Source organism: Palaemon carinicauda, chromosome 42 (genome assembly GCF_036898095.1).
Source record: "Palaemon carinicauda isolate YSFRI2023 chromosome 42, ASM3689809v2, whole genome shotgun sequence".
Taxonomy (NCBI): domain Eukaryota; kingdom Metazoa; phylum Arthropoda; class Malacostraca; order Decapoda; family Palaemonidae; genus Palaemon; species Palaemon carinicauda.
Window position 1 is genome coordinate 33,995,589 of NC_090766.1, and position 26,609 is coordinate 34,022,197.

The 26,609-nt window shown below is 47.7% G+C and overlaps 1 protein-coding gene across 2 annotated transcripts in view; it reads left to right on the plus strand.

Annotated features, from left to right (window-relative positions):
• Positions 1 to 26,609, plus strand: part of LOC137633200 (acyl-CoA dehydrogenase family member 11-like) — a 108,289-nt gene that overhangs the window by 50,480 nt on the left and 31,200 nt on the right. For both annotated transcript variants that reach the window (XM_068365360.1, XM_068365359.1), the window contains exons 8-9: positions 2,131 to 2,224; positions 13,872 to 14,022. In XM_068365360.1, the coding sequence (XP_068221461.1) occupies positions 2,131 to 2,224; positions 13,872 to 14,022 (245 nt within the window). The remainder of the gene's footprint in view (positions 1 to 2,130; positions 2,225 to 13,871; positions 14,023 to 26,609) is intronic.

Sequence of the window (26,609 nt, forward strand, 5' to 3'; positions counted from 1 at the left end):
CTATAACATAGTCAGAACCAGTGAGTGTGTCAATAGGTATAAAGGTATCTTGTACATTTTCATTAAAAAACAAGAGCTAATGAGAAATTTTAATCGGGCATGGCATTTGCATATTTTAATAATTAATTTCTTGGCTGAATTTTTGGATATGTAATTATAAATAATAGTAGTTGAATAGCACTTTAATTCTTTATACAATTTAATAAGTTTTTGTTGATTATATTTTTTCTTTGATGAAAATTTCCAAATAGGATTTTAAAAAGCACTGCTTATTTGTGCCGAATTATAAGTATTTTCTAAGAAAGATGAAATTGTTATTGAAATGAGATTAAAGTCCTGTACTTCTTAGAAAGTGAAAAGATACATGTATACTTTCGCTTTTGACTTCAACGTTAACCAGAGAAGTAGTCAAGATATTAAGACCAAGAAGGTGGATGTTTACAACATTAATAGGTTATTACTTGGCAAAAACAAATTTATGTATAAATAGCAAACATGATTTTGTAGTTTGTTTTATGTAGTTCAGATTATGATATCCTGCTATTAGAAGTACAGTACTGTCATGAAGTATTTTATTATCAGAAACCTCAAGTTTAGTATAAAGGTAGAGCCCCTTACAATTGAACAAATTTTATTTGATCCCCCATTTCATTTTATATTGGGGATACCTCAATCTGGTGAAAGGGTTTGTGCTGTACTAGTCAGGGCCATCCATACTTAGTTGGTTTGCTGTGATCAATCAGACAAAAGTCTCCCATCATTATCAATCTGCAGTGGCCAGTGTGGTGATGAAAACTGACCAAATCCCAGACATGAATAAGGACACTTCTCAGGCCTTTGTCCTTCAGTGGACTAGGAATGGCTGCATTTGTTGTTGTTTATTTTAGATTATAAAATCCATTCAGTCTTAAAATTCCTCCAAAGATATGTGTACATCATTCTAGAATATCAATGCAATACTCTCAGTACACAGTACATTTAAACAGGCAGATATTTATAGACTCTATTAAGGTACTTTTGTCTCTATCCTTTACTTGTACAAGTTTACTGCATTTTCCCATTTTGTAAAAGTATATAGCTTTTTCACGATGAGGATTTGTGAACCAACTCCTCCTGTTACACTTTGGCATTGAATGGCATCTTCCATCACAGTTTAATGTTTTAAAGGCTGCTTATGAATGCCAGAGGCAAGAGACAGTGACAGTGGCCTGCTAATTGGACAATTCTCTAGACTAACCATATATACATATGATCCGCGCCTAAGCCCCCTCTCCACCCAAGCTACGACCATGGAGGGCCAGACAATGGCTGCTGATGACTCAATAGGTAGAACTATAGGCTCCCCAAATCCCCCATCCTTTCTCTCATAAGGATATTGAAGCGCAGACACTAAAAGAAACCATCGAGCTTGAGAGAGAATCTAATTCTAGTCCAGACAGGAACGTTTCTAGTAAGCCACCAAAATTCAGACCATATTTTCCAAATTCTATAAACACAACTGTGAATTAACAAGGTTAATTGTGTCATCCTAGACAGCTGTAAGCTATGTTGTAATCTATCTCAGCTCTTGCACAATGAGTTTCTAAAATAACTGTTGGTCCTATGCAGGTTTTTCTCCCAGCATATCGGGAGAATCTAAAGTTTTTTTTAGTCTGCTCACTTCATGAATATTGCTTCTATTGAATATTTAAAGATTATGGTATTTGAGATGTTTTAGAAGGTATGAACTTTTGGACAAGACTAACCCTTCATTTGGTGTTAGGGAAAACTTAGTCCTTTGGCAGACACTATTTGTTATGAACTCAAGCTAACTACTTCATGGTTATTCAGGAATAGTGAGGCAGGTTTAGACTTTTTTTTTTGAATTGTCGTTTGTCTGATTGCTTTATTCTAAGGTAGATTTACCAAACCACTATATAAGACTCTCAGTTCCATGGGAATGTTTATAAAACATTAGCTATTTCCATGATTTTAAATTGACAGTATTTCAGTACAGTAAAATATAGTGCAGTACTGTACTGTATTTTAAAACATATTCAAGTCCACCAGTGAAGTATAATGTAATTATCAAATGTTAAAAAAACAATTTCACATAGCTATAGTTAATCATTTATTTATTTTACTTTTCAGAAACCACGAGGCCTCACAATGTTCTATTTGGAAACTCGAAAAGAAAATGGAAAGCTAAATGGCATTGAAATTGTAAAGCTCAAGAATAAACTAGGTAAGTTTTATTATATGAATTACTTTTTTTCTTGAGAGTAAAGGAAATTCAAAATAAATGATTGTTTTGTATATACAAAATAAGGATTTATGTAGACTGTGCTTTAGGACTGAATTGTATTGACTGCAAATCTTATATATAGAAGGTGTAAAGATGCTCTCTTGAAAGGCCTAACCATTCTCTATTTCAGCCATGCCCCATAGTATACTGTATACAGTAGTTTCAGTCTGGGAAGGACACATCCTTATCATGTTTAAAGGTTTTAAAGGCCGCTCATGAATAGCAGAGGATCAGACAATGACTGCTGATGACTCAGCAGGTAGACCTATAGGCTCCCCCAAAACCATCATCCTTAGCTCACAAGGATGGGGAGGTTGCAGACACTACAAGAAACTGAGTTTGAGTTATTTAGGTAGGAAAGCAATTGAAGAGAGGGCGTGAGGAGGGCTTGGAAAAAAACTGTTATGGGGAGAAGATTGAGTGAGAGGCAGAGAATTAGATGGCGAGATAAGGTGAAGGATGATATAGAGAAAATCAATTGAAGTAGACAGTAGATCTTCAGTTTGGTTGAACTTTCAGTTTAGAAATTACTCAATGATTGATCAGAGTCCAGGTGGAAGTGGACAAATAATTCTGAATACTATTATTCAAACTCACAGTTCATATGTTTGCATTATATTATTGTAAGTAGATCAAAGACAGTGGCACCTCAGCATCCTGATCATTACATTGATAATGTCTCTTTAATTATGTACAACTTATTTAAAATTCTAGGTGCGATTCTTCATTGTAAATGTACTTTTGAGAAACACATCCAGTGTGTTTCATCTTCTGTTGCACAAATATTTGCTATATTGAGAAAGCCTCAAGATTTTGAGTGATCAGTCTATCCTAAGGAAATGTTTTAATTCTTTCATTCTACCTTCTTTTGAGTATTATTCTACTGTATGGTCTTCAGGTGCTGACTCTTATCTTGCTTTGTTGGACAAACACTTCCAGTTATATGCAATTTGCATATGAATTTTTATCATTCCGACTACCATCCTGTACCTAGTACCATACTCAATTTTTTTAATGAAGCACATTTGCATGGACTCGCAGCGGTGCCCTTTTAGCTCGGAAAAGTTTCGTGATATCTGATTGGTTAGAATTATCTCATCCAACCAATCAGCGAGCAGGAAACTTTTCCGAGCTAAAAGGGCACCCCTGCGAGTTGGTGCAACTCTGCCTCACTAAAAAAAATTGACTATAGGTATGCAGTTGAGGGTTGTTATAGATCTTGAAACATTTTGTATATTTATTATATCTCATATCGTTTATTCCGTATTTCTCCTTTTCCTTTCTGCACTGAGCTGCTTTCCTGTTGGATCCCTTGGGCTTGTAGCATCATGCTTTTAAAACAAGGCTTATGGTTTGGCTAGTACTGTAATAAAAATACAGTAACATGCTACACGCAATTTTTTTTACCTTTGACTAAACCATGGTTCCTACTAATGTACTTTTCTTCCATCTAGCTTTCCAGCCACTTAACTTCAACTTCACTTAGTTGGTGATTGGCCTCGCAGTTCCAAATTACACAATTCACAGTTCCAGGTCATATGGCCCAAATTCATAAATTCAACCCATATTTAATCTTACTCATGGCTCCCAGACCTTCATGCTGGACAAGGGATACTTTTAGTTCACATTTGGAAACCTCCTACAATTGTAAATTCTTGCTCATGAGCTCATCTCAACATCGTGGTATTATCCAGAGGTTTTATTTTATTTAAGTCATTCTATAATAGTTACAGTTGGAATAGCCATTTGTTCCGTAACCGAAATACAAACCACGCTATTTACATAGGGTTTACTTTCGGCGTAGCTGAAAGGACGAGCCATTAGAATTTAACGAGGGTGTATTACCCCCGCGCTAGTTAGCGGGGGGTAGGGGAGTGGTAGCTAGCTACCCCTCCCCCCTCACACACCGGTGAACTGCTTCACTTCACTTTTGGCTCGGACAATGAACAGACATCTCTGTCCCGTCCTCGCATGGCAGCCATTAATGCTTTGTCTTACTAATTACTTACTTTTCTTATACTTAATATATATGTAAACATTCTTATGTTTATGTATATATTTGAGTATAGAAATACAGTAAGTTTCCTTTTTAGTGTTTGTGCTGTGTGTGTGTGTGTGTAGGAAGTCCACTCATTGTACGACATCTTCTCCGTGTGGTCTCAGGCCACGGTGACTTTTCATGGGTCGCGATCTCTCCCTTGGTCCTTCGGTCTCCCTTCGGCGGGCACCGTGGGGAATCGTCATCGCTGGATTCTACTTACTAATATGTTTCTCCGCTGTTCCTCCTTCCCTACGGGGAACTTGGTCTATCAGCGTGGGGAACTTGGGAGTTTTGTTTGACTAAGGTCTCTCTCTCTCTCCTTGAGTTCGTTCACCTTTTTATTATTATTACATATTACGGTAGCTTCCTTCCCGTTGTGGGTTAAATTGCTTCCGTTTATTTTGTCTCAATTATTTTTTTATTTAAATCTAATTGCATTTGTTAACTTTTCAGCTTCTGTGTAGAACGCTTCCCTTCGGGGTTCATTCGTTCTTACGATTAGTAACATTCTTAGTTGAATTACATATTTATAATTGTTTTAATTCTGTTTTGTTACAGTTCTCCGCCTTCCCTCCCCCTTCCCGTGAGTGGCAGTGGGGAAGGAGGGCGCATTCCTGTGTGTAATTTAATTCTTATTATTCTTTCCCGCGGGGGTTCCTCTTCGGAGTTCCCCCGGGGGAATTAATGTTAACTAATTGTTTTATTTTCACAGTTAACTATCTAGTTTTTTCGTTTGCCTAATGTGCCTACGAAGCAGAGCTGTTCTGTTGGGTCCTGGGGAGTCTGCCGTTACCGCCTCCTCTACGTCTTCGTCATGGGCGTGTTCCTTCTCCAAGAAGTTCTCCCGTGACAATTGTCAGCTCCTTAGTTCATATAGAACGCTCAGGAGGTTCGCCTCCTTGGGTGGGTTCTTCCCTTCCGAGGGAGGTTACCTTCCCAGGTATGAGTTTTTTCCCCTTCAGGGGGGTTTCTTCTCCTACCTTAATTTTTGTCTGGTCCTCGGGCGGTTGTGCTCTTGGTGCTGAGCTACCGCTTTTGTAACCATGCTCAAGGGGCTGAGCGGTTGCAAGGCCGGACCATGGTGTTAGTGCGATTTTGCTTTTGGTGCTGAGCGGTCGCACTTGCAGCTACGCTCAAGGGGCTGAGCAACTGCAGGAGCTCCTCTTCGGAGGGTTGCTCTTTATGGTCAGCTTGCTGATCCAACGGCCCTAAGGGGCGCCTTCATCAGTCTCTTCTACGAAGTGTTCTTCTTTCTCGTTCGCGAGAGAGGACACTCATAGAGACTCCTCTTCGGAGGACTCCCTACTGCTGTTGTTGCTGAAGGCTCAGTTCCCCCCTCCGAACATCTTCGAGGGGGCAGCTGAGTCCAACGGTCTCTCCTGCGAGTGTCTCTCCCCCTCGGGGGAGTTCACTAACAGAGACTCCTCTTCGGAGGACTGATGATGGTGGTCCTGTCCATGGTCGTCCTCATCTTCAGCCGCAGAGGATCCTCCTCGACGAGAACAGACTGTTGCTGCTGCTTCTCTAGACCTGCGATCTTCGACATCTGCCAGATCTTCTTGTCTTCCTTCTCCGTTCCTGGACGCAGTAGCGCTGTGGGCGCCTCCACCCCGTTTTCCAAATGGGCGCCGGTCCCTTCGGTGCTAAGGGCTTATCTCACATGGGAGTAAGCCCTTTGGTGCCAGACTTTTTTACCTGTGCTACCTCGTCCTACTGCCCGCAGTAGTTCGCAAATGTTCCTGATGTGCGCAATGCGCGCCAACGCGCCCTCGCGCCCACGATCTCCGGATCTGGGCGCAAGTCTCCTGCTGTGGACCAGACTTATGCTGAATCGACCTGATCGCCAACTCTTCTGAATCCTTCTGTGCGGCTAAGCGCCATGCGCGCCTATGGTCTCCTGAACGCCCACAATCGCCAGCTTGCCAGCGCACATCTGGTCACCCTTTCCTGATGTGCGCATTGCGCACCAACGTTCGCCCTCGCGCCCACAATCTCCGGATCTGGGCACAGGCAGGGAGGTTGTTCTTCACTGAACTCCACGTACACCTGCACGCCAGCTCGCATCTGCGCCACCTTCCTGATATGCGCATGTGCGCCATCGTTCGCCCACGCGCCCATGATCTTCGGATCTGGGCGCAGGCAAGGACATTTTCCTGATATGTGCATACGCGCCATCGTTCGCCCACGCGCCCATGATCTTCGGATCTGGGCGCAGGCAAGGAGTTATTCCTTCGCCTCCTCGCCGACGATCTCTCATACATCTGGCCGCGCATTTCTCAGCTGGCCACACAACTACGCTCCTACGATCTCCTGGTTCCTGCCTCGTCACGCAGTTCAAGAAGTTCCTTCGCTAGCGCACAGGCGCTCACAGGTTGTTCTAGACTTACAGCGCCTCTACTTCACCGCCGCCCAAGAGATACCTAAGTTAGCGCACAGGCGCTCACAGGCATCCCTGGGCTCTCCTTACGCACCAGCGATCCTCTACGCACCCGCGCGATTCGTCGCCTGCGCACAAGCGTTTTCAACGCCAACGCCTCAATCATCGTAGGTTTCCTACGCGCCCGCGCGTTAACTCTCCTGTACGCGAGCGGTCGATATGCGCCACCGCTTGCCAACGCGCCATCGCTTGCCAAACACGCCATCGCTTGACCACGCGCCATCGCTCGCCAACACGCGCCATCGCTCGCCAACACGCCTTCGCCCACCTACGAGCCATCGCTCGCCAGGTCGCGCCATCAGTCTCCCGGCCGCCTGCGCTTGCCCTTACGCCCACGCACCCGCGCACACGCAAACCTGTGTTCGCCCGCGCGCGAACCAGCGATTTTCCATCGCTCGAGCGCCAGTGCTATTCCCGCCAGCGAGCCATCGCTCGCCGAACGCGCCATCGCTCGCCAACGCGCCATTGCTCGCCAACGCGCCATCCCTCGCCAATGCGCCATCGCTCGCCTACACGCCATCGGTCTCCCGACCTCCAGCGCTCGTCCTTTCAACCGCGCTCGCCCTCACCTGCGCGCCCACGCGCACTTTCGCCTGCGCGCCCTCGCACCCACGCTCCTGCACGCCCACGTTCGCCCGCGCGCGAACCAACGATTTGCCATTGCGCGAACGCCAGGGTGATTTCGACCGCTATTCCCGTAGGGCGGGAAGCGTGTTATCGTAACAAGGGCAACCTGGCAAGTCATCTGGGGCGCGTACTTCCAGTTCACGATCTTCTAGGGCGGGAAGCCCCGTAAACGCAGAGCATGGCACATACAAGAGCAGGAAGGATCTTCAGAGAGGTCTGGGCAACATCCTTCTTCCTTTCGGGCAGTCCCCATCATCTCTACTCCTCAGGATCGTTCGATTCCCTTTCCCCTAGCGGGAGTCGCTGACACTGCGTCTGTCAGCCGTCAGCAGAGGAGGTACTTCGAGATCATGGGAGAACCTGGTTTTAGCCCTTCCTCTCCACCATTCCGTGGAAGGGCCTCCCCAGGGAGTTCAGGGAGTTCTTCTCTCGAGAAGTTCTCCGCCCGGCTGGTGACTTTCTCGTCTTCGGAGATCTTAAAACAAGAAGAGAGCCGCAAAGTGTGCCATGCGGGCCACTTCGTGGCTGGTTGTCTGGCTTGGATCTCTGGGCATCCTGCTGCGATCCGAGATTTTGTCCAGGGAGAGCTCCAGGATGGTCATGGAAACTTTCCTCCTCTCGGGCACGAGCATCTCGTTTCCCGGCTCACCAAGTTTCGAACTTGTGGGCAAACTCGATGTTGAAGCATTGAGATGCAGTGACCGAGATGTTCCTCTCGGAAATCCCAAATGGATGTCGGCAAGCTCAGACACTCTTCCACTCTTGGAAAGACCTTGTTTTGAGCCCAAGTACAGGTAACGGACAACTGAGAGATGGAGAAAGCGAATCACGGTTCGCTCCTCCATAGGCGCTTGCATCCAGACCCTACAACCTCCAGCGCCTCAACAACAACAGCCTCGTCAGCCTAGGACATCGGAACCAGCCCCGGCAGCTAAGACAAGGTGTCTAAACAGCAGCCCCTTCCTGTCAGAGGCAAGAAGGGCGGGAAGTCCTTCTGGGGAAGCAATAATCCTGAGAGAGCGGCGGAGGCCACAAACGCTAGGATTGGCAACCCCCCTGCAGGGTCCCCGGTGGGGGGATGCCCAAGGTTGCGCGCTCAAGTGGCAGCAACCCGGGGCCGATTCCTGCACAATCTCCGTGATCAGCCAAGGAATCGCGTCCCGTTCTTTACATCTCTACCTCCGCTGACAGCAAATCCAGTGTCGCCGAGCTCCTATGCCATGGGATCGGCAAAGGGGCTAGCCCTTCGGGCAGGAATTGAGACCATGCTCTAGAGGAGCCTCTCCAAAAGGTCATCGACGTCTCCCCCCCACGGCTTCTTCAGTCAACTCTTTCTTGTAAGAAAGCGTCCGAAGTCTGGAGACTTGTCTCGACCTCTCTACCCTGATCAAGTTTGTCAAACATACTTTGTTCAGCGTGGAACAGCAGAGCCAATCAGGCTTGTAGTGTGACCACAACTCTTCATGTGCACACTGGAGCTGAAGGACGGGTACTTCCAGATCCCGATCCATCCGTCTTCCAGGAAGTATTTGGAATTCAACTTAGACAACAGTTTTAGAGGTAGTAGGTTGGCCAGGGCACCAGCCACCCGTTGACATACTACCGCTAGAGAGTTATGGGGTCTTTTGACTGGCCAGACAGTACTACATTGGATCCTCCTCTCTGGTTACGGTTCATTTTCCCTTTGCCTACATACACACTGAATAGTCTGGCATATTCTTTACATATTCTCCTCTATCCTCATACACCTGACAACACAGATTACCAAACAATTCTTCATCACCCAAGGGGTTACTGCACTGTAATTGTTCAGTGCCACTTTCCTCTTGGTAAGGGTAGAAGAGACTCTTTAGCTATGGTAAGCAGCTCTTCTAGGAGAAGGACACTCCAAAATCAAACCACTGTTCTCTAGTCTTGGGTAGTGCCATAGCCTCTGTACCATGGCCTTTCACTGTCTTGGGTTAGAGTTCTCTTGCTTGAGGGTACACTCGAGCACACTCTCCTGTCTTGTTTCTCTTCCTCTTGTTTTGTTAAAGTTTTTATAGTTTATATAGGAGATATTTATTGTTGTTGCTCTTCTTAGAATATTTTATTTTCCTTTTTTCCTTTCCGCACTGAGCTATTTTCCCTGTTGGAGCCCCTGGGCTTATAGCATACTGCTTTTCCAACTAGGGTTGTAGCTTAGTAAGTAATAATAATAATAATAATAATATACCAGTTCATGGTTCGGTGTTTTTCGACCTCCCCGCAGCACCTCAGGTGTCCTCCAGAATGTTCACCCTGTTATCTTCATGGCCACACAGGAGCGGCTTCCGTCTCCTTCTCTTTCTGGAGGACTGGCTATCCCAGGCAGTCTCGGAATCGACCCCTCCTTAACACCGAGACAAGCTTCTGGGACTTTGCCAGGATCTAGGGATCATGGTAATTCTCGGGAAGTCTTCTCTGCTCCCATCTCAACAACAGGGATATCTAGGCATGATATTGGACTCCAATCTCCAAGTCTTCCCATCAGATGGCAGGATAGCAAGGCTGAGGAGAATCGCAGAACCTTTCCTCAGAAGAGGAGAGCTTCCAGCCCAATCTTGGTTACGCCTCCCAGGTCACCTTTCCTCCTGGCCAATCTAGTTCCAACGGCCGCCTCAGGATGAAATCCCTGCGTCGGCGGCCCAAGTCCCGGTGGAATCAAGACAACAATTCCCCGGACATTCGGGTCCCTTTGGGACCTGCGGAACGAATGGACCTGCAGTGATAGCTGACCTATGGAACCTTTGCAGGGGAATGGATCTTCTCGCCCTTTCCCCTCATTTGATGCTGTTTTCGGACTCGTCAAAACAAGGGGGGGAGGGGTCCACGTTCTGAATCAGGCTTATGGTCAGAACCAGAAGGGTACCTCCACATTAATCTGCTAGAAATGAAGGCCGTAGTCTAGCCCCTCAACACTTCCAACAGACCCTGGCGAGTCACTCCGCGGACGACAACTCCACGGTAGTGACTTTCGTTTCAGCAAGCAGGGAGGTACCTCTTCATATCAACTTTCTCATCTTACAGTGGAGATACTGAGATGAACCGAAATCCACTCATCCTCTATCGGCTTGTTTCATTCCGGCCAAGGAATGTGCTCTCCGACAGTCTGAGCAGGACTTCACAGATAGAGAGTACCGAGTGGTCTTCGGCCCCCCTTGGTAGCCAACAGGTCCTGACCTTGTCGACCTGTTTGCGACAACCTTGAATTTCAAGCTGCCGCTGTACTACTCCCAGTCCCAGACCCCAAGGCACTCTAGCAAGATGCCTTTCTACACGGTGGGACAACATCGACGTCTACATCTTCCCACTGTTCTGTCTGTTGAGAAGGGGGCTCAACAAGACCAGACTATCGGTCAACCTGTCGATGACTCTGATAGCTCCCCTGCGGCATCATGCAGTGGTTCCCGGAACTTCTACATCTCCTGACGGAACTCCTGAGAGAGCTTCCCCCACGACACGAGCTACTCAAACAACCACACTACGACATCTACCACAAGCCATAGCATCGCTTCGGCTTCTCGCCTGGAGACCATCCAGCATCCCCTCACAGAGAGAGGCGTTCCGCAACAAGTTGCGGAGTGGATGTCTTGACACCTGCGAAAGTCTTCCGCAGGGGTCTGCCAAGCGAAGTGTAGAATCTTCTGTGGTTGGTGTGGTGGGAGAGGTACCTCTCCCCTTGATGCCACTATTCCAGCAATAGCGGAGTCATTGTCTATCAGCGGGAGGAGATGCTCCTGTCGCTCTCGGCGGTGGAAACCTATTGCCTAGCCTTTAGCCTGGCCTTCAGGCTGAAAGGAATAGACATTTCCTCCTCGCTGGATCTTTCTTCGCTCATACGTAATTACGAACTTACCTGCCCCAGTCGGAAATGAGACCTTCTCCTGGAACATGGGTCGGGCTCTTAGGGCTCTTAAGAGATCTCCTTGTGAACCATTACACCAGGCTTCTGATCGTCACCGGTCTTGGAAGACGGTGCTCCTGCTCGCTCTGGCCTCGACCAAGCGTGTCAGCGAACGTCATGGTCTCTTGTACGGTGTTGTCGCCCACTCAAGAGGATAGGTGGAGGTAACGTTCAGGTTCGTCCCTGAGTTGGTTACTAGACTCAAAATCTGGGAGTCCCAGACCTTCGGTCGACTCCTTCAGGATTTCGAGTCTCCATTCTGTAACAGATGACCCAGACCTTCTCCTACTAGGCCCAGTAAGGAGTCGGAAGGGTTATCTTAAAGAACAGCTGCAGTTCGTCCTCGCGTGCAAGCCCTGTTTGGGAGCACAGGGAGTACGGAGAGGAGGGTCTTCAAGAATGCCTTTTCAGCCTGGACGCAAAGGATCATCCATCACGCCCTGAATCCAGATCCTCTTCCATCACGTCGCCTTAGGGCACATGATGTCAGAGACATTGCAACGTCCCTGGCCTTCAAGAGAAACTACTCTGTGACGCAGGTTCTACAAACTGGAGTCTGGAAGCGTCTAACGACCTTCACAGCCCACTACCTGCAGGACGTGACCTACTGAAGCCTCGATACATCTATCGGCCCTGTGGTGGCTACACAACAGCTGGTCTAACCTCAGGCTCCTTATTGGACAGGTAGCAGAAGGTTGAGGGTATTGTTATCCAGTTTTAGTCTGCATGAATGAAAGAAGTATGTCTGGCCCTTACTTCTCTCTTCATCCTCCCCTCTCTTGGGGAAAGCAGCATCCTGGGTTCTCTGCATAGCTGACCTCAAACCTCTGCAGGTAAACCATGCTTCCTTGTGTTCCTAGTATTGAGTTAATACTGTCGCGTCCCCCATACCCTGACGAGGTGGTATTGGGAAGTCCTAGCCTAGAATTCCAGCTAAAGGACTTCAGGTCGACTTCCTAGGACAAGACACACTTCTTCCCTCCACACACAGGTTATGTAGGCCGCACGTTTCTTGCGTAGCAAGAACTTGCGAGGTACAGGGACTCTTTTTCTCAAGTGCTGCTCACTCGGATTCTGAGTCCACGGGTAAGCCAAAGCCAGTAAGGCTGGGGACTTTCCACCCTTCCTAAGGGTAAATCACCCTATGTAAATAGCGTGGTTTGTATTTCGGTTACGGAACAAATGACAAATTTGGAGATAATTTGTATTTTTCCTAACCATACAAACCTTAGCTATTTACACATATTTGCCCGCCAGCCCTGTCCCCCAAGGCAAGTCCTACCTCTAAGTGAAGTGAAGCAGTTCACCGGTGTGTGAGGGGGGAGGGGTAGCTAGCTACCACTCCCCTACCCCCCCGCTAACTAGCGCGGGGGTAATACACCCTCGTTACATTCTAATGGCTCGTCCTTTCAGTTACGCCGAAAGTAAACCCTATGTAAATAGCTAAGGTTTGTATGGTTAGGAAAAATACAAATTATCTCCGAATTTGTCATATTTTCCCTGTATCTCATAGTATATTTCCAAAGGAACTGTACTGACTAGACCCAATATTCTGAGGCAGTTGCACTTGTGACTCTATGCACATAATTCAGCAACTGAATGCTATAATAGAGGAGATTACTCAGCAATCCCCCACACAAGACTGGAAACAATTATGACATAGCTTGTGCTAAGCAGAAAATTGAAAAAAAGTACCACATAAGGGCATGAGGAAAATGGTGAGACTTTAGGAAGAAAGCAGTTTTCAAGTTACCTATAGAAGCATGGAATGGCCTAGAGAATTTAATCCTCCAAATCAAAGGAAGATTTAAATTGGTAAAATTTCTAATTCTCTCTTTCGAGTCTGCTATTATTCTTGAATAGAAAGGGAAGTGAAAAAAATATAGATTTTATTTCAGTAACCAACTCTTATGGTTAAATGTGTGATTTAAGATTTTTAGCTTGATGGTTTATTTGAACTATCTTTCATAACTGACCACAAAAATTAAGTAGATTCAGAACAATTAAATAACAGACCAGACATGGAAGTGAAAATTGGGGAAAATCATATTCAGTCAGTAGAAATATTGAGACTCATTTAATGTCTTTAACTGAATGTTTTTCATGAAAAACTTATAAAAGTATTGAGCAGATATTTCTAAACTTATACCTTCAAATTAGTTTTTATGTTAGGGTCTATTGTATTACTGTTGTTTATTTTGTAAATAGATAACTATGTCTACCCCTCTTAACCATGGTTTTCCATTGTCTTGGGTTAGAGTTCTCTTGCTTGAGGGTATACTCGGACACAGTGTTTTGTCTGTTTCCTTATTTCTTTTCTTCACCAGGCTATTTTCTCCAGGGGGAGCCCTTGGGCTCATAGAATCTTGCTTTATCAACTAGGGTTGTAGCTTAGCACGTAATAATAATAATGATATACTGTGTTTAGTTCATTTAAGTTAACTATTTTTACTTAGAAATATAATCTTTTGTTATATTCTTTACCGAAATGGTTTTATCTAACTCTCTTTAGATATGATTGTAATTAACACAACTGTAATGTATTTCTATTTTCAAGGGACACGACAGCTTCCAACAGCCGAACTGCTTTTAGACGGTGCCATAGCCCACCAAGTGTCTGAGGAGGGGCGAGGCATTGCGTCCATTGCAAATATGCTTACTATCACAAGACTCCACAATTCAATATCTGCTTGCAGTGCCATGAGAAGGTCAGGGTTTACATGGTGATGCTAAGGTGTAAAGTTCACATGCTTGATGATAGATTTTGTACATAGGGAAAAATATCGAGAAGAATAACAAAATACTGTAATCTTGATAACATAATGACATGGCATCTAAGATAAGAGTAAGAATTATAATTGTTAAAGCAGATTCATATAGATGTGTAGAGAAATTTAGTAGACAGGTAACTAGATGAAGGATGAAAATACAATTGTTCCGTAACTGACATACAAACCATGCTATTTAATAGGGGTTAATACTTTCGGCGTGGCTGAAATGATGAGCCATTAAAATTTTAACGAGGGTTTACTACCCCACCGCTAGTTAGCGGGGGGGTAGGGAGGGTAAAACACACACACACACACACACACACACACACACACACACACACACACACACACACACACACACACCCCGCCTTACACACACCTGTGCTTGAGCTCACTTTACTTTTGGCTCGGAGCGAGAACGGTTGTTCCTCTCTCTCTCTCTCCTCGCCTATTTTGGACTGCTATTAATTTTTGTCATTTTACTTTTTTTCTTATACAGTACTTGTAATATACAGTATATATAAACATTCTTTATGTTTGTATATATATTTGTGTATAGAAATATAGTAAGTTTTCTTTTCAGTGTTTGTGCTGTGTGTGTGATGTATGACAACCACCACAGTTCCACCTCGTGGGGAACGACCTCTCCCTCTCTGGTCCTCGGTCTTCCCGTCGGCATATATCCGTTAACTCGGCCGCCGCAGGGGAATCGTTATCGCCTGGACCCTCTTCATTCATCTATTATCTTCGCTTTTCCTCTTTTGCTACGGGAAACTTGGATTCTCAGCGAAGGGAATGTGACCTTTTTTTAGATTGACTATGGTCTCTCTCTACTTGAGGTCGTTCACCTTTACTACAACTACGTACTATTACGGTAGCTCCTTTCCCGTTGCGGGTTAGGTTGCTATTGCGTTTGTTTGTCTCAATTATTTTTAGTGAAATCTAATTGTATTTAAACTTTTCAGCTTTCTCCGTGGGGAACACTTCCCTTTGGGGGTTCAGTGGTTCTCACTATTATATTCTCAGATGATTTAGATAATTATAATTCTGTTATAATTCTGTTTTTATTACAGTTACTCCGCCCCCCCCTTCTCCCGTGGATGTCATCTGGGGAAGGTGAGCGCATACTTAATTCTTATTTTATGTTTTTCCCTCGGGGTTCCTCTTCGGAGTTCCTCCCTAGGGAATTTCTGTTAAAATAATTATTTGATTTTATTTTCCCAGTTAACTATGCAGTTTTAAATATTAAACTTAGCCGGTGAATATATAAATAGCTGACGTCTCCGACGGCCCGACAGATTCCAAAAAAACCCGCGAGCGATCGCCATGAAGGTTGCGGGTGTGCCCACCAGCGCCGACTATCGGCCAGATACCTCATATACTTCTCAACCAAACCAGTTCTTCTCTGTCGGTGTCACCGACAACATTGGTTCCGCTCGCTCTAGACCTCGAGTTTTCTACCGAATTGGTGAAGTACTTTGTTTTGGTTTTATTGGCTTTCGCTGTGTTGGTTTGTTCCTTCATTAAAACTCTTGAAAACCTTTTTTGTTTTTTGTTGATGAACTTGGCTTTCCTTTGGATTTTCTCTGGATTTTCATAATGGCTGACCCTTCTCCTGTATATCGCAAATGTGCGAAAGATTGTAACAAACGTCTTCCGAAAGCTTCTATCGACCCTCATACTGTTTGTGCTAATTTCCGGGGTAAATCCTGCCAATTAGGAGATCGGTGTGAGGAGTGTGTGGTTTTATCGGAGTTCGAGTGGTTGGAGTATGAAAAATATACTCGGAAACTCGAAAGAGATAGGGTGAGGAGAAGCTCGTCTAGATCTTTAGAATTTTCCTCTTCCCATGCCCCTGAACCTAATCCTTCCCCTGTAGTGGTAGTTTCTGAACCCCCTATTGGCACTCATGAACCGTCAATGCGTGATATGTTTTTAGCTATTCAAGCGTTGGGTGAGAAGGTCGAAACCTTAGCATCGGACAGGAACCAGCTTATGTCCGATGTTAAGCTGTTAAAGAGTCAAAGTGGTAAAGTGGAAAGTCAAAGTGGTAAAGTGGAAAGTGCGCATAATGTGTTTAGTGTTGCGACCGAGGGTTCGTCTGTTCGTGCTTGTCGCTCCCCTAGTCTGAGACCTCTTTCAGGCTCCCCTGCACCAGGGAGAAGGAATGTCGTAGGACTTAAGGGAGCGAGAGGTGTAAACCGACGTACAGACGTTCCCTCTAAGGTATCAGACGTTTTTCATCAAGAACGTCCTTACCATAAGACGGGGGAGACTAAGTTCTCCTCGTCTTCCGACGATTTGCCGCATAAGAAACCTTGGCGTAAGGTTTCTAGACCCTTAAAGCGCAAGTCAGTCCCTTCAGGACAGGTCCAGCGTCCTGGCTGTAGCCATTGGGGCAGCTCTGACCGTTTTCAGTCATCGGATGGCTGTTCGCCTGTTAAGCGTAAGCGTGACACGGAGTCCGAGGGTCCCGTTCGGTGCGATGATTTGCATGCACAGACGTTGCCGACATCACGGCCCGTTCCGACTCCCGTTGACCCGAAGTGGAGTGTCCTACAGGACATGCAGTTGAAACTTTCATCTTTAATGGAGGTTTATGAGCATGAACAGGTTCGTAAAGATCCTTTGCTTGCGGTTCGCCAGTCCGACAAGCGTGACTCTGGTCTTCAACCGCCTAAGCGAGTTTTGTCTCGTCATTATGATGTTAGCGCTAATGTTATCGGTGCTGTTAAACGCGATTCTGATCATGTTCCTCATCATTCACGTCAGTTACGTGACGTGGAACCTCTTTTGCCGCAGACTCAAGGTGACTTTCAGCAACTGTCGCCGCAGTCTCGAAGTGACGTTCGTCGGCCGACTCCGTTGCCCCGACGTGACGTTGAACGTCAGTCACCGCGGTCGGGTGTTGTTTTTCAAACTCAAACCCTGCAGTCAGTGCAGTCCCGACGTGATGTCGAACGTCAGTCGACACAGTCTGTTGTTGTTTGTCAGTCTCAAGACTTTCAGTCTTTGCAGCCTCGGCGTGACGTCGTTACCTCAGCTGTTGCTGCGGCTCCGTCGCATGTTGATATAGCCTGTCAAGCGTTGCCTCCTCGGCATGTCTCTCCGTATCGCGAGACTTTGCCGTTGTCGGATGAAGTTCCTTCGGATGAGGAAGTCGTTGATCCCCTTCCTGCTGATGTTCCTTTGGGGACTCTTTCGGATGGAGAGGAGCCTAGGGTTGCTCAGCCCTCCCTTGATTTTAAGAAGATCATGCTTATCTTTAAGGACCTGTTTCCTGATCATTTTGTTTCTGCTGCTCCTCGTTCGCCTCCATCTGAGTTCACGCTGGGCCTAGCTTCTTCGACTCCGTCGTTCACGAAGTTAGTGCTCTCTCGCTCTTCTAAGAGAGCTTTGCGTTTGTTGGGCGACTGGTTAATGTCCAGGAGGAATTTGGGGAAGTCCGCTTTTGCTTTTCCCCCTTTCAAATTGGCTTCTCGTGCGAGCGTCTGGTATGACACGGGAGAAGTTCTCGGCTTGGGGGTGCCTGCCTCTGCCCAGGGAGACTTCTCAAGCCTCGTAGACTCTCCTCGTCGTCTGGCCATGAGACGCTCGAAAGTTTGCTGGTCCTCTTCAGATCTAGATCATCTCCTCAAAGGAATTTATCGTGCCTTTGAGGTTTTCAATTTTTTGGATTGGTCTCTGGGAGCCTTGAGTAGGAAGGTCTCGTCAGCAGACCGTGATGTCTCTGTTCAGATTATGTCGTGCATGGACAAGGCAATTAGAGATGGCTCTAATGAACTTGCTGCTACTTTCACAGCAGGGGTTCTTAAGAAGAGAGAGACTCTTTGTTCTTTTCTGTCCGCAGGTGTCACTCCTTGTCAAAGGTCAGAACTTCTCTTTGCGCCATTGTCTTCTGCCTTGTTCCCGCAGCAGCTTATTAGAGATATTGCAGCGTCTCTTGTACAGAAGGACACTCATGATTTGATGGCCACGTCTGCTCGTAAGGCTGTACCTTCATCTTCTTATGTCAACAGACCTAAATTTGAAACTCCAGCTACAAGGTTTATCCCGCCTTTTCGTGGCAGAGCTCCCAGTAAGGGAGGCTCTCGTGCTGATAGTAAGCGGGGCAAGAAGAGAGGATCTAAATCCTCCCGTGGCAGAGTCTGACTGCCCACGTCCTCAGACAGCAGTAGGTGCCAGATTGACCAACTTCTGGCAGGCCTGGGAGAAGAGGGGTGCAGACCGGGAGTCTGTTTTGTTGCTGAAGGAGGGTTACAAAATTCCTTTTGTACGGAGACCTCCTCTAGTAAAAGATCCGATAGACTTCTCTCCCAGGTATCGAGAGGAGACAAAGAGACAGGCGTTACATCTTCAGGTGTCTCTGTTGTTAGAGAAGGGGGCGGTGGTGAAAGTCTCGGACCTTCAATCCCCAGGTTTTTACAACCGTCTCTTCCTGGTTCCGAAGAACACAGGAGGTTGGAGGCCAGTGCTGGATGTCAGTGCTCTCAACGTATTTGTTGTAAAAACAAAGTTTACGATGGAGACCACCAAATCCGTTTTGGCAGCAGTCAGAGAGGGCGACTGGATGGTCTCTCTCGACTTGCAGGATGCGTACTTCACATTCCGATACATCCAGACTCTCAACCTTATCTGAGGTTTGTGTACAGGAATGTGGTGTATCAATTCCGAGCACTGTGCTTCGGCCTCAGCCCTGCTCCTCTTGTTTTTACGAGGCTCATGAGAAATGTAGCAAAGTTCCTACATTTGTCGGGGATCAGAGCCTCCCTGTACTTGGACGACTGGTTACTCAGAGCGTCGTCCCGTCATCGCTGTCTGCAGGACCTACAGTGGACTTTGGATCTTGCGAAGGAGTTGGGCCTCTTGGTGAACATGGAGAAGTCACAGCTGACTCCCTCCCAAACGATTCTCTATTTGGGGATGGAGATACAGAGTCTAGCTTTTCGGGCTTTTCCGTCTGCCAACAGGATCGAGCAGGCTTTGCTCAAAGTCCGTCTCGTGCTAGAGAAAAACCGTTGCTCTGTGAGAAGCTGGATGAGCCTCCTAGGGACGCTTTCATCTCTGGAACAGTTTATCTCTCTAGGGAGACTTCACCTACGCCCTCTCCAGTTCCACCTAGACTTCCATTGGAACAAGGAGAAAACTTTGGAGGCGGTCTCGATTCCGATCTCCGATCCAGTCAAGACTTGCCTGGCTTGGTGGGACAGCAATATAAGACTTCGGGAAGGTCTGTCTCTGGCAGTCAAGAACCCAAACCATGTGTTATTTTCAGACGCATCGGATTTGGGTTGGGGGGCGACTCTGGACAGTCTGGAATGCTCGGGTCTTTGGGCCGCGGACCAGAGGAGCCTTCACATCAACTGCAAGGAGCTGTTAGCAGTCCATTTAGCACTGAGGAGTTTCGAGAGTCTGCTTAGAAACAAGGTGGTAGAAGTGAATGCAGACAATACCACGGCCTTGGCTTACATCTCGAAGCAAGGAGGCACTCACTCCCACGCTCTTTTCGTCATCGCAAGGGACCTCCTCATTTGGTCAAAAGATCGAAACATCTCGCTTTTGACGAGGTTCGTCCAAGGGAAGTTGAATTTCTTGGCGGACTGTCTCAGTCGAAGAAGTCAGGTGATTCCTACGGAGTGGACGCTCCACAAGGATGTGTGCAAGAGTCTTTGGATGACTTGGGGTCAACCCACCATCGATCTCTTTGCGACCTCGCTGACAAAAAGGCTCCCGACTTATTGCTCTCCAGTCCCAGATCCAGAGGCGGCCCACATAGATGCCTTTCTGTTGGACTGGTCTCACCTGGACGTTTATGCCTTTCCACCTTTCAAGATCCTCAACAAGGTGTTGCAGAAGTTCGCCTCTCACGAAGGGACCAGGTTGACGTTGGTTGCTCCCCTCTGGCCCGCGAGAGAGTGGTTCACAGAGGTACTTCTATGGCTGGTAGACGTTCCAAGGAGTCTGCCTTTGCGGATGGATCTCTTACGACAGCCTCACGTAAAGAGACTTCATCAAAGCCTCCCCGCGCTTCGTCTGACTGCCTTCAGACTATCGAAAGACTCTCAAGAGTTAGAGGATTTTTGAAGGAGGCAGCTAGAGCGATCGCGAGGGCTAGAAGATCCTCTACCATCAAGATCTACCAGTCGAAGTGGGAGGTCTTTAGAGATTGGTGCAAGTCCTCCTCTATTTCCTCCTCCAGTACCTCTGTAGCGCAGATTGCAGATTTTCTGCTATATCTGAGAAACGGTCGCTCCCTCTCTGCATCCACCATTAAAGGCTACAGAAGCATGTTAGCTTCTGTTTTCAGGCATAGAGGTTTGGATCTTTCGAATAACAAAGATCTCCAAGACCTCCTTAAGTCTTTCGAGACCTCTAAGGAGCGTCGTATTTTAACTCCTGCTTGGAACTTGGACGTGGTCCTACAGTTCCTAATGTCAGACAGGTTTGAGCCTTTAAATTCAGCCTCCCTGAAGGATCTTACCCTCAAGACACTTTTTTTGGTGAGCTTGGCTTCGGCTAAAAGGGTCAGTGAGATCCATGCTTTTAGTAAGAACATCGGCTTCTCAACAAATAAAGCAATGTTCTCTTCAAACTTGGTTTTTTGGCCAAGAATGAACTTCCGTCTCGTCCTTGGCCTAAATCTTTTGAAATACCTAGTCTTTCTGAGATCGTAGGTAATGAAGTTGAAAGAGTGCTGTGCCCCGTTAGAGCTCTTAAGTTTTACTTATCTAGAACTAAACCGATACGAGGTTGTTCAGAGGCTTTATGGTGCTCCGTTAAAAATCCCTCTTTGCCCATGTCTAAGAATGCGTTATCTTACTTTATTAGACTTTTAATTCGGGAGGCACATTCTCATTTAAGTGAGAAGGATCGTAGTTTGCTTAAGGTCAAGGCTCACGAAGTTAGAGCGATAGCGACTTCGGTGGCATTTAAGCAAAATAGATCCCTTCAAAGTATTATGGACGCGACCTTTTGGAGGAGCAAGTCGGTGTTCGCTTCATTTTACTTGAAAGACGTCCAGACTCTTTATGAGGACTGCTACACACTGGGTCCATTCGTAGCAGCGAGTGCAGTAGTGGGTGAGGGTTCTACCACTACATTCCCTTAATCCCAATATCCTTTTAATCTACTCTTGAAATTTTTAATCTTGTTTTGGGTTGTACGGAAGACTAAGAAGTCTTTCGCAATCTTTTTGATTTGGCGGGTGGTCAAAATGTTGTTTCTTGAGAGCGCCCAGATTAAGGGTATTGATGAGGTCCTGTTATAGGGGTGTTCGCCCTGGATATAGCAGCTCCTGGGAGTCTTTCAGCATCCTGAGAGGATGGCTGGGCTTCGTGAGGATAGCGGACTAATGAGGCAGAGTAATCATCAGAGTCAGCTTCCTTGCCAGGTACCTATACTTAAGTTTGTTTTTTTGAGATATTTGTCAAAAACTCTTGAGCATATACACCTTTATTGTTTTAATACTGGTCTCTACCCACCACCATGGGTGTGAATCGGCTATTTATATATTCACCGGCTAAGTTTAATATTTAAAAATTATATTTTCATTATAAAATAAATTTTTGAATATACTTACCCGGTGAATATATAATATTAAAGGCCATCCCTTCCTCCCCGATAGAGACCCTACGGACTGAGAAGAACTGGTTTGGTTGAGAAGTATATGCGGTATCTGGCCGATAGTCGGCGCTGGTGGGCACACCCGCAACCTTCATGGCGATCGCTCGCGAGTTTTTTTGGAATCTGTCGGGCCGTCGGAGACGTCAGCTATTTATATATTCTCCGGGTAAGTATATTCAAAAATTTATTTTATAATGAAAATATCATTTTTTCTTTGTTCGACTAAAGAGTGCCAACGAAGCTGAGCTGTCCTGTTCATGCCTGGGGATTCTGCTATCGCTGCCGTCCCTCAGAGGACGTCGTCATGGGCGTTATCCCTTCTCTTAGAAGTACTCCCGTGACAACATGCCAGCACTTCAGATCATCTTAAAACGCTAATGGAGGTTCGCCTCCAGGGGTTGAACAACTTCCCTTCCGAGGGAGGTTTACTCACCAGGTGTGAGGTTTTCTCCCTTCAGAGGGAGAACTTCCCATACCTTAATAAATTCATCGCCTTCGACTACTGTTGCTGCCCTTCGGCCAGACTTTTCTCCCCCCTTGCTGAGTTTCTCTTCCTTCAGGGGTGGAGCACAGTCTTGGCAAGTCTCTTCTACGAAGTGTTCACCTCTCTCGTTTGCGAGAGAGGCCACTCCTAGAGACTTCTCTTCGGAGAATCGCTACTGCTAAGGTCAGCTTGCTGATCCACCAGCCCTAAGGGGCGTCACCACGAGTGTCTTCAGCTCTTCTACGAAGTGTCACCTCTCTCGTTCACGAGAGAGACCACTCATAGAGACTCCTCTTCGGAGGATCGCTACTGATAAGGTCAGCTTGCTGATCCAACGGCCCTAAGGGGTGTCATCACGAGTGTCTTCAAGTCTCTTCTACGAAGGGCACCTCTCTCGTTCACGGGAGAGGTCTCTCATAGAGACTCCGCTTCGGAGGATCAAGCAGAACTTCCAGTGACCTCTACCTTGTGCTGCATCGTGGTCCTTTGGACTTCGGTCCTGGACTCTAACACGGACCTTTTACAGTCCCATCGGTGGATGCTGGCCCTTCCAAAGGGCACATCCCAGTTCCTGATTGTCCTGCCAGCTGACCTACCGATCTACCAGCGCAACCTTGCGCTGCAACGAAGGACTTCAGTCCTGGACTCTAAAGCAGACCTGCTTACGGTCCTCATCGGGGGATGCCCGCCCTTTTTTAAAGGACACATCCCAGTTCCTGATCGTCCTGCCAGCTGACCCTTCAACCTACTAGCGCGTGAAGCGCGCGCGTGCGCTCGCCGATCTTCATACGCGCGCAAGCACCGACGATCTTCTTACGCGCGCAAGTGCCGACGATCTTCTTACACGCGTAAGCGCCAACGATCGTCCGCGCACAGGTACTGATGGTTTCCCGTGCGCGCACCACTACCTTCGCCGATCTTCTTATATGCACAAGCGCCGACGATCTTCTTGCGCGCGCAAGCACCGACGATCTTCCGCACGCGGGTACCGATGGTTTCCTGCGTGCGCTCGCTGATCTTCTTACGCGCGCAAGCACCGACGATCTTCATAATACGCACACAAGCGCCGACGATCTTCTCACGTGCGCAAGTGCCGGCGATCTTTCACGCTCGCGGGTACCGATGGTCTCCCGCGTGCGCGCCGATAGTCTTCCGCGCGCGCGCGCTCCGATAGTCTTCCGCACATACGCGCGCCAATAGTCTTGCGTGCTCGCGCATACCGATAGTCTTTCGCGCGCGCGCCAGAAACTCGCACGCGCGCGTGCCAACATTCTGGTACGTGAGTACGCGCCGACGATCTTTTATTTTCACCTGCACGGACTCTTAATTCTGATCCTGTGCACCCACGCGCGAACATTTTGCACGCACAAGCGCACAATCTGATTCCTGCGCACTCTATGAAGCCTCGCCCGTGCGCCTGCGCGCGACCCCCGGGTATTCTCCATCGCGCGAGCGCCAACGCGCTCCCTAGCGCAGTCGCCAATACCCTCCCACGCGCGAGGCTGCAGGACAACGCGCGGTAAGGGCGCCATCACCGCATCCCCCCCCCCCAAGCACAGAACAGCGCGTTTGCCGGTAGGGGGGAAGGTTGCAGAAAGGTCCAGGGACGTTTCTTCCTTATCTTCTTTCTTCTTACAAGCGACTCCCCCTCAAGAGGGAGTGTCTGACAGCGCAGCCGTCAGCCGGCAGCCCTGGTTTGGGGCTCTTATCAGAGCGGTAGCACAGGCTTTCAAGCCTGTTCTCTCTGAGTTGGGCCACAAATCCTTGGCTGCATCTACTCCCCTAAGGAGGAAAAGAGGAGTTTCGGACGCGATAACTTCTCCAAGGACGAAGCTGTCTCCTCGTAAGTCTTCGAGGCTGTCATCCTCCCCCCTCAGACTTTTCTCCCTCCCCTTCGGACGAGGATTTCCCGTCCTCAGGGGAGTCACGTGAGGTGAGACGGTCCCCCATTACACCATTGAGGGAAACCCCACCTCGCGCGGTAAAGTCTTCTCGAATAAGGGTGGAGAAGAGCCTGCCTCCGTCGTTGTTGGAGTCATGCATCCCTCCCAGGAGGGAGTCGAAAGACTCCAAGACAGTACCGGGAGGCCCCTAGCACCGAAATCTACAGGCTCAGACATTCTTCCGTTATGGGAACGAACTTGTCTGAGCCTAAGGAGGTGGAGCAGGCTGCTGAGGTGGAGGAAGTCACCAAGACTCCCTCGGGGCTTTGACATTCAAGCCCTATAAACCTCCAGCACCCAGCAGCCACGTCCCACCAAGACCACGAGACCGACAACGGCAGCGAAGACAGTGGTGTCTAAGCCCTTTCTGGTCAAGGACAAGAAAGGCAAGAAATCCTCCAGAGGAGGGAAGAATCCTAGAGGGAGCAGCCGAGGCCGCAAACGCTAGGATTGGCAGTTCCCCTGCATGTCCGCCAGTGGGGGGATGCCTACAAGGTTGCGCAGACAGGTGGCAGCAACTCGGGGCCGATTCCTAGACGATTTCCGTAATCAGTCAGGGATATCGCGTCCCGTTCACAACATCTCTACCTCCCCTGAGGACGAATCCGGTGTCATTTAGCTCCCTTGCCATGGGATCAGCAAGGGGGCAGGCCCTTAGGGCAGAGGTCCAGATTAAAGCAAACTCCGTTCAGCATGGAGACCGCAAACACGGTCAGACTTGCAGTGAAACCGCAAGACTTCATGTGTATACTGGATCTGAAGGATGCGTACTTCCAGATCCCAGTCCATCCGTCTTCAAGGAAGTACTTAGGATTCAGCCTAGACCACAAGGGGTACCAGTTCAAGGTGCTGTGTTTCGGTCTCTCCACAGCACCACAGGGAATCACCAGAAGTATTCACCCTAATATCATCGTGGGCACACAGGATCGGCATCCATCTCCTCTGTTATCTGGCTGACTGGCTGATCCTAGCAGACTCGGAGTCACCCCTTCTTCGACACCGAGACAAACTTCTGGTACTTTGCCAGGATCTTGGGATCATGGTAAATTTCGAGAAGTCCTCTCAGCTTCCCACTCAAAGACTGGTTTACCTAGGCATGATTATAGACACTAATCTCCACAAAGCCTGCCCATCAAACGACAGGATAGCAAGGCTGAGAGGGGTCGCAAGCCCTTTCCTCAGACGAGAAGAGCTTCCAACCCAATTGTGGTTACATCTCCTTGGTCACCTTTCATCCTTGGCTGTCTAGTTCCCAACGATCGCCTCAGGATGAGATCTCTCCAGTGGCGGCTCAAGTCCCGGTGGAATCAAGGTTGCAATTCCCCGGACGTCATGATCCCTAAGGGTCCTGCGGAACGGACGGACCGCCAGTGGTGGGTGACAGACGAGAACCTATGAAGAGGAGTGGATCTTCTCGTTCTTCCCCCGGATTTAATGCTGTTTTCGGATGCCTCAAAGAAAGGGGGGGGGGGCACGTTCTGTACCACAGGACCTCAGGCCTGTGGTCAGAATCAGAAAAGTGCCTCCATATAAATCGTTTAGAGATGAAGGCCGGTTTGTTGGCCCTTCAGCAGTTCCAACAATACCTGGCAGGTCACTCTGTGGTGGTGATAAGCCACAACACCACAGTAGTGGCTTACATCAACAAGCAAGGAGGTACCTTTTCGAAGCAGCTATCCCATCTTGCAGTAGAGATACTGAGATGGACCGAAGTCCCCTCGATTCTACTATCGGCGCGTTTTATTCCAGACAAGAGGAATGTGTTCGCCGACAATCAGAGCAGAGCGTCTCAGATAGTGAGTACTGAGTGGTCTTTGTGTCATCTAGTAGCCAACAAAGTCCTGACTTTGTGCCAACAAAGTCCTGACTTTGTGGAGTTCCCTGATTGTGGATCTGTTCGCGACAGCGCTGATCTTTAAGATTCCACTGTACTTCCCCCCAGTCCCGGATCCCAAGGCGCTCTGGCAAGATGCCTCCCAACAACGGTGGGACAACATCAACGTGTACGCCTTTCCCCCGTTCTGTCTGATGAGGAGGGTGCTCAACAAGACCAGAATATCGGTCAATTTTTCAATGACCCTCATAGCTCCGCTATGGCATCACGCGGAATGGTTTCCGGACCTTCTGCAACTCCTAACGGAACTTCCGAGAGAATTCCTTCCACGACACAATCTACTCAGACAACCACATGCCAGCATCTTCCACAAAGCCGTAGCTTCGCTACGACCTCACGCCTGGCCAGCATCTCCTCGCTGAGAGAGGATTTTTCGCAACAAGTTGCGATTAAGATGTCTGGACATCTGCGAAAATCATCCGCATCTGTCTACCAGGCAAAGTGGAAAGTCTTCTGTGGTTGGAGTCGTGAAGGGGTATCTCTCCACTCGATGCCACTATTCCAGCAATAGCGGAGTTCCTCGTGTATTTGCGGGAAGAAAATGCGCCTTTTAGTCTCGGGGGTGAAAGAGCGATTTAGT